Source organism: Haliotis rubra, unplaced genomic scaffold (assembly GCF_003918875.1).
Source record: "Haliotis rubra isolate DU_JTF1 unplaced genomic scaffold, ASM391887v1 Scf117, whole genome shotgun sequence".
Taxonomy (NCBI): Eukaryota; Metazoa; Mollusca; class Gastropoda; order Lepetellida; family Haliotidae; genus Haliotis; species Haliotis rubra.
Window position 1 is genome coordinate 1,791,760 of NW_025765081.1, and position 8,857 is coordinate 1,800,616.

Here is an 8,857-nt window from a genome sequence, read left to right on the forward strand (position 1 = left end):
AGCACGTGTGACATATCAGTAACCTGCCTGTCTCATGTCTCTAGAAGCACGTGTGACACATCAGTAACCTGCCTGTCTCATGTCTCTAGAAGCGCATGTGACATATCAGTATCCTACCTGTCTCATGTCTCTAGAAGCACGTGTGACACATCAGTATCCTGTCTGTCTCATGTCTCTAGAAGCACGTGTGACATATCAGTAACCTGCCTGTCTCATGTCTCTAGAAGCACGTGTGACATATCAGTAACCTACCTGTCTCATGTCTCTAGAAGCACGTGTGACACATCAGTATCCTGCCTGTCTCATGTCTGTAGAAGCACGTGTGACATATCAATATCCTACCTGTCTCATGTCTCTAGAAGCACGTGTGACATATCAGTAACCTGCCTGTCTCATGTCTCTAGAAGCACGTGTGACATATCAGTATCCTGCCTGTCTCGTGTCTCTAGAAGCACGTGTGACATATCAATATCCTACCTGTCTCATGTCTCTAGAAGCACGTGTGACATATCAGTAACCTGCCTGTCTCATGTCTCCAGAAGCACGTGTGACATATCAGTATCCTGCCTGTCTCATGTCTCTAGAAGCACGTGTGACATATCAGTAACCTGTCTGTCTCACGTCTCTAGAAGCACGTGTGACACATCAGTAACCTGCCTGTCTCATGTCTCTAGAAGCACGTGTGACATATCAGTAACCTGCCTGTCTCATGTCTCTAGAAGCACGTGTGACACATCAGTATCCTACCTGTCTCATGTCTCTAGAAGCACATGTGACATATCAGTATCCTACCTGTCTCATGTCTCTAGAAGCACGTGTGACACATCAGTATCCTGTCTGTCTCATGTCTCTAGAAGCACGTGTGACATATCAGTAACCTGCCTGTCTCTAGAAGCACGTGTGACACATCAGTAACCTGCCTGTCTCATGTCTCTAGAAGCACGTGTGACACATCAGTATCCTACCTGTCTCATGTCTCTAGAAGCACATGTGACATATCAGTATCCTACCTGTCTCATGTCTCTAGAAGCACGTGTGACATATCAGTATCCTGCCTGTCTCATGTCTCTAGAAGCACGTGTGACATATCAATATCCTACCTGTCTCATGTCTCTAGAAGCACGTGTGACATATCAGTAACCTGCCTGTCTCATGTCTCTAGAAGCACGTGTGACATATCAGTATCCTGCCTGTCTCATGTCTCTAGTCTCTAGAAGCGTGTGACATATCAATATCCTACCTGTCTCATGTCTCTAGAAGCACGTGTGACATATCAGTAACCTGCCTGTCTCATGTCTCTAGAAGCACGTGTGACATATCAGTAACCTGCTTCCTGTCTCATGTCTCTAGAAGCACGTGTGACATATCAGTAACCTGCCTGTCTCATGTCTCTAGAAGCACGTGTGACATATCAGTAACCTGCCTGTCTCATGTCTCTAGAAGCACGTGTGACATATCAGTAACCTGCCTGTCTCATGTCTCTAGAAGCACGTGTGACATATCAGTAACCTGCCTGTCTCATGTCTCTAGAAGCACGTGTGACATATCAGTAAATGTCTCTAGAAGCACGTGTGACATATCAGTAACCTGCCTGTCTCATGTCTCTAGAAGCACGTGTGACATATCAGTAACCTGCCTGTCTCATGTCTCTAGAAGCACGTGTGACATATCAGTATCCCTCTAGACAGATACCCACACATCACCTGTGTTCGCTCGTGTTCCTCGAGGTGGAAATGTTAGCATGAGTCTCTCAGAAAAGAACTGATCAGTTCTTTTTTGCGTTCTTAAAAAAGCGTTTTCCTTTATTGCGTCAGTAAGATACATGTATGCTTCTACAGGTACTGATGGACATTTCCAGTTCGTCTTCACAAGTGACGGGTCCGTAACTGATGCTGGATTCCGTATAAACTTCAACTTCACTCAGACCGATGTAACCACATCCCCACTTCCAACACTACCAGGTACTGGGTCGAAGAGAGCTGAGTAATATGTCTACCTCGTGGAGATATGTGTAATTTGTATTCCAAGTTCTACGTGGTATAAGGAATCAGCAACGACCCCACCAGAGTTCGTGGTGATATTGAATCAGCAATATTCCAATAAAGTTTTTGGGCCGTCTTATGAATCAGCAATACGCCCACCATGGCGTTGAGTCGTGCAAGGAATCACCAATACGCCAACCAGGGTTTGGGGTACTGAATCAGCAATGAGGCTCCAAGTATTGGGTCGTATCAGTATCCGTATGCAAAATCTTTGTAACGAAAATCTGAGTGGCTTGTGATTTTCGTTTCCGTCTTTGTTTTCATAATGAGAACCAATGCGTTCTTACCGTCACATTGAGACTATCCTCATGTGTGATCGACACATATTTCAACATTTTATGGGATTTCTTCAAATACTTAGCTGCTTTCTCAATCCTCTATGTCATCACTGAAGTTGATTTCACAGCTAGATAAGACTTTCAAATAATAATATGATATGCTATTTTTCATAAATGCCTAAGTGCATGTTTGACATTACTTTTCAGCAACAACCATTCCCCCTACCACTGAGCCTATCACGACATCACCCGCTGAGCCTGGTGAGTCTTAGTTTGTCTTGGAGTGGCAGTGACTGCCTTGGTTCGTTTGTGTGTTCTTCCCGTCTGAGCCGCCATAAAGCTGGAATATTGCTGAGTGCGGCGTTAAACAACAATCAATCTCCCTGTTTGATAGCCAGGCAAATCATGTTATAAAGCAACACTGAACCCATGACACATTTGATCTGACTTTGTCTGTTCACGAGTTCTTAAATAGTCACCAATAATGATTCTCCTGATATATGTTCTTCTTGTCTGTACAAAATGTCTCTAAAACACAGTGTGTATTATCAAGTGATAATCCAGACACGCCGTGATGTAAGTGGAATACTGTTCAAAACAGCGTTAAACCCAGCACACTCACTGATGTAACAATTTCTGTCTGCCGTCTCTTAATGACAGAAACCTGCAACCAAGTCCTGACATCAGATAATGGCGCCCTGACAAGCCCCGGCAACGGCAGCTACGCCAACAACGAGCACTGTTTCACTGTTATCACAGGCCCCAATACACCATACACCTTGGTCGTCAGCTTCACAACGTTTGACCTCGAGTCCTCATCTAACTGTAGATACGACTATCTTGAGGTTGATACGGGCCTGGGTAGCAGCCAGAAGGGATGTGGATCAAGCTGGAGGAACAGAACAGTGGAGTGTCAGTCTCACACAAATGTTACATTTTACATCTAAGATCTGGTACACTGTTGTAATTAGAAGTTAAATACCATATCATCAGACAAAGGGTGTACATCGACTTGAAAGGGCGTTCCCCCTGTACACATTGTTAAAGAGGAGGTAACTCTATAGAAGTCACACGGTTCCTCGTTCTCTACTGTATCAAGTACAATGTCCCTTTTAATACACAGACTAAGATCAGCTGAGCAAATACAATAATGGGTGAGTGAGTGAGTTAATATTTAACGTCACATCGGCAATATCTCAGCCATATCGTGACGAAAACAATTTATACAATAAAAAGTTAAATGAGAACATGTGACATTGAAATGGAATATATGTACGTTATAAAAACCTGTCGACGAAGGACAGTAAAACAACTAGAATATCACAATTACACCTAAAACTAGTGTGGAAAGTTAAAACTGATAGCACTATTTGGACAATACAATATAAAAACAGGCTATAGATCAAATACAATAATGGGATCTGTTCGTCTTCATTAATTATGGAAATTATCAAACGCTTTGAAACACAAGAATTACATATACTGAAATAAATATATTGAATATACTGATGCTTTCAGACACATCGGATGGCGGTAACGTTACACTGACGTTCTCGTCTGACTCCAGCCAGACAGGAGCAGGATACGCTGCAACTTACACCATTCAACCACGTAAGCGACACTTGTTTAGTCTTTAAACGTCTTACACTCCAGCAAACTTCATAGTTAAAATTCATTCATTCACCAATGGCTGATGTGTTTTTGTTGTCCTTGCCCTGTCTAACTATCACGATAACAGATATTTCCTAAGTGTATCGCATGCGAATCTCTCTTGTACTCATTTCACTGATCCGGGTTTCACACGTCATTATTTGTACTACAAATACACGAAGTCTCAGTCGAACGTAAGGAAACAATTTTTAATACCCATCAGACTGTAATGATCTCACTAACATTCATCATTTGTAATGTAGGTTTAGTGTCTGTTTGGATGTTTTACTCTGAAGTTATTTTTTAGCACAGAGATATTCAAATTCTATGGTGACAGTATGTAAATGAGCTGGAGAAAATAATCAAGTAATCATCATGATGAGCATGGATCTGGGTTTTGAAATTCGGTGACACGCATAAAGCAAGTCTGTCAAGTAACGCCTGTTCAACCCATCGAGTTAGTCGCCTCTTACCATAAACATAGCTTTCGGAAAGCCAGTTCTGACTCTGATTCTCACTTGAAGTACTTGTAATGAAGATGTACCGTCCTGAATAATGAAAACCATTCCATGCACCTAAGAATTGATTAATTTACTTATCATGAACCACATTTACATTTTGTGCGATTCAGGAGGTGTTCCTTCCATGAATAATGGCGAATGTACATACATCAACACCAACATCTCAGAGGGCGTTATCCAAAGTCTCCCGGGTACCGGCAGTGACTACCAAAACAACATGGACTGCTCTTATGTGTTCACTCGCAACACCCCCTTCTACCTGAACATCAACTTCACCGCCCTCGACACAGAGTCTTCAAGCAACTGCCGCTACGACTATGTCCAGGTTGGGGATGACAAATACTGTGGAAGTGATTTGCCCAACGCAACCAGAGGTACGAGTCCTCGAACATTGTCAGTATTTTCCATTTGCTTGTTGTATGAGAGAACTTTGTGACCAAGGTAAGTGCAGCAGATATTATGACTGCAATCAGATATTCAGGTAAAATACATTCTTGTATGCCATGAAGACTGTAAAAACAAAAGCAGGTGTTTACGTTGTCAATAATATCCTTGACATCTTCCTAATGACCTTTACGTTATGATATTTTTCCTTCAGTGTCCGTGCAAGGTGGATCAGCCATAATCCGCTTCAGAAGTGACAGCAGTAATACAGGAAAGGGTTTTGTGGCTTTGTTCAGTATTGAAGAGCGTAAGTATTCTTTGAGTGTGAATATACAACATACATTAAACAGGCCAGGACTGAGGTTACTGAAACATCATACCATGGACACCCCACGAATACATAGTAAACAGCCCTTGTTTTTGATGAATGCCAGTAGCAACACATGTCCTTTTAATCATCTTTTGATACAGAATATCGCCTTTGTCTCTCAGAAAATAGGAATGAATTTCATATTTGCTAACATACCAGGCACAAGTGAAGGGAAACTATTGTATCATGTTATTGATGCCACTTCAGCTCCACCAAAAGTGTTAACATTTTGGAGCATAGCTTCCATGACAATGTCCATACCTATAACCTTTAACGACCTCCAATCGGTGTGGGATATTTTTCACGTCAATAATGCGTTATGGTTACGGATCCAGCCATATAGTGAAGGGTATATATAGTTACGAATGATTGAGGACGTAGCATATTTGGGATTACAAACTATTTGGGATTACTAAATTGTGTATCTGTAATTAAGGAGAAAGTCTGAGAGTCGAATCCAATAATTTCTACATTAAACACACATCCCATAAGGTTTAGAAAAGAGGTTCTGTGTATCGCATTTAGGCGTTCAAGTCTTGAAGAAGTATATTTTCTGATCACGTTTCGTGTGATCTGCTTCTTTTTCAACATGTACTGAAATTCCAGACTGCAACTTCGACAGTGATGATCTTGAGGGCACCTATACCCTGGCCACTGATTCCGAGGGACAATACGAAAACAACCAACACTGTGACATCACTATCCGCTCTCCTCCCACCCCTCACATCACCACTGTCAACTTTACCCGTTTTGACATCGAGGACGATACAGGCTGCGACTATGACAGTTTGACAGTGACAAGCGACGAGGGCACCGAGAAACTGTGTGGAGCTAAAGAGTCCTTCATCCGACAATGTAAGCTAGTCTTGCTATGGTTTTAAATTAACTGCAGTTAATCATTGCTGTCCAATTGTTGCACTTTAAACACATATTTCTAAGACAATTGATGGTTCTATGATTCTAACATGTTCCAAATGAGCATTCATGGTGATTATGACAGTGACATAACAAACGAGTAAAATGTTGTTTGGAAAGTCTTTGTTTTGAAATACTTTTATGCTTTACTCTTTTGTAGACACCGGGCAATCAGTTGACATGACATTTACCAGTGACGGAAGTGTTGTGCGTAGCGGTTTCACCTTTAGCTATGTCACTGAACTTGGTAAGTAACTTTATGTTATCTCAGTTTCATGTCTGCGTTATCACAGGCTTTAATGTGGCTCATCTCATTTTCGCATTTGCCTTATCTCAATTCTACATTGAAATTATTTATTCCTCTTACTGCTCATTATCAAACCATATTTCCCAGTTATAATAATCGCTGAATAACGTGATGAATCACACCTATTTCAGTCTACTGCAATGCAACCATAAACGGCACCACCGGTACCTTTGAGTCACAGCCTGGTGGTTACGGCAGCCACATGTACTGCACCTACACCATCAACACCCCAAGTCCTGGAGAACTTCTTTTCAACTTCCCATTGTTTGACGTTGAGAGAGACAGCAGTTGCCGATATGACGCTGTGGAGATGGGAGGAGACAAGCTGTGTGGAACAAACATCGCAGAGAAGACGTACAGTGAGTAGTACAAACATATTACCCATAAGGAAGAGACCGATTCACATGTGTCATTCCCCAATGAAAAGGATTTTTTTCTGTATTGTACATGTTTTCTTCAAGTTTTATTAAAACGTTGTCTTCTCTGGAAAACACTTTATCCACTTCGCAAGGGTGTTATTCACCTTCCACTGTTGGACACATTGTGTGTTGTACACATATGCAATGTGCAGTATTCAGGAAGTAGCGGGAAGTCACTGTTTGTATCTGAATGTCGGAAAACACATGGGCAACTGTTTTAACGAGTGTTTCTTACCACAGTCTCATACTGGAACTTATAAAAATTACTATTGATGTAATATATGTGTGCAAGTTAAGAAACGGACAAAATATATCAATTCCATTCAGAAGTACACATATTTATTCAGTCACATTTCCCTCTACTATAAAATTATGGAACGATCTATCCCTATCGAGTCCCTCGAAACTGTTTGAAAACCAAAACCAAAGTACAAACTAAACGCGCGCCTTCATATATCTCCTGCAGGTTAAGAAAGTAGAACACACTGATGACAAAATTACGCTACTTATGCTCCCAGTTAAATTAAGCCTTATTTTGGTTTAATAATGTCTCTGTGGTTATCCATGTGAAAAGGATTATCACTACTTGATATAGTGTTGACGGTAGTATACTGCCGGAAATGTCACTACAAAGAAAATGTACAGTTGTATCACACTGTCCATATATATATTAATCAGACAAAAATATATAACTTAATGTGACACCCTGTTTCCTGCTATACGTCTCTGTTTATTCTCTTTATATAACTCTGCCCTTTGTACATATGTATATTATGATAGTGAGTGAGTGAGTGAGTTACTATTTAACGTCACATCGGCAATATCTCAGCCATATCGTATTATGATAGTGTATAAGGACAATCATGTTAATGTTGTTGTTTTCTTTTTCGGGAAAGAGGGCTACCTCAGCTGTGAAACCTGTTCTCAACCCTTTTCCGTGTGAATTACATACGTTTCAGTACAAAAACACTTAGAAGGTTTCAACAATCGGTGAGTGTTGTACTGACGGAGGATCTGTGAATCTCAACATTCCCTGTTTGTTTACCAGACAGTGTATATTTGTGGCAATTTTTTGTATTGTACCGATTGCACCATTGGTTGTTTCTAACGGGCATTTCCCTTTTTCTAGGTACTGATGGTCATTTCGAGTTCGTCTTCACAAGCGATGGATCAGTAAATGGAGAAGGTTTCAAGATAGACTTCACTTTCATCCCTCAGAATTAGGTAAGAATCTGACCATTAATATATGTCTTATTTATCGCGATCATTACAAGGGTCAGATTTACGCAAACGTTCACTGAATTCGAATCTCAGTTTACCCGCCCTTAAAAAAAATAGGTGATGGCGGTTACTTATAATTCCCCCAAAACGAGGCCATCGCAATTTTGATTCGATTCGTGTCAAACGGGGTTTCTTTGTGTAGTATTTCAGTATTTCAATGATTATTTTCGCTGTCGTTACCTTTGTGACTGGCAGCCATGTTGCTGCTATTGCTAACCCACCACCGGTTTTTAACATTAGACGGAGTGAGTAAATGTTGCTGAAAGCTGCATCAGCAATTTTGCAGCTATTCGCATCTACCATAAGACGAAGTAGCGTAGTAAATCATAATGTATGTTTGAAATCGCTAATGCTGAAGGAATGAATCATTGACTTGGTGTCTGTTTAGGTTGTCCACCCTGTCATTGAGCAACTCACCCTACTAAGTTAGATGAGGTCGGCTAGCTGTTACGTCTCTTATGTTTAGACCAGACACTTCTTTGAGAAAGAGGGCTGGAGATCTCATAAAGTTATCTATGTTGCAGTTCAAATGTAAATAGAAGTTGTCCAATCATTTCCATAAACTTCATATTACCGTTCATCGGAAGTCAACTGTTGAAGTTTCAGCACAAAGTCAGTTTTGTATTTTGTCTATGGCCTTTTTCCCTTATTTGCCTTGATCCTGAACCCGTATTGCCACCGTCCTATCCT

The 8,857-nt window shown here is 41.0% G+C and overlaps 1 protein-coding gene across 1 annotated transcript; it reads left to right on the forward strand.

The window, feature by feature from the left end:
• The first annotated feature begins 4,546 nt into the window (after nucleotides 1–4,546).
• On the forward strand, nucleotides 4,547–8,110 carry LOC124258048 (tolloid-like protein 2). Its single transcript, XM_046692127.1, has 6 exons — nucleotides 4,547–4,865; nucleotides 5,090–5,182; nucleotides 5,852–6,100; nucleotides 6,321–6,407; nucleotides 6,599–6,826; nucleotides 8,016–8,110. The coding sequence occupies exons 1-6, from the start codon at nucleotides 4,571–4,573 to the stop codon at nucleotides 8,108–8,110; spliced, it is 1,047 nt and encodes a 348-aa protein (XP_046548083.1). The 5' UTR covers nucleotides 4,547–4,570.
• Nucleotides 8,111–8,857: the final 747 nt, after the last annotated feature.

Excerpts from the sequence above, each read along its gene's own strand:
- LOC124258048 (XM_046692127.1), top strand. The coding sequence starts at position 4,571 with ATGAACCACATTTACATTTTGTGCGATTCAGGAGGTGTTCCTTCCATG. Across the intron at positions 4,866-5,089 it reads TTTGCCCAACGCAACCAGAG|TGTCCGTGCAAGGTGGATCA; the intron begins GTACGAGTCCTC and ends TTTTTCCTTCAG. Across the intron at positions 5,183-5,851 it reads TTTGTTCAGTATTGAAGAGC|ACTGCAACTTCGACAGTGAT; the intron begins GTAAGTATTCTT and ends CTGAAATTCCAG.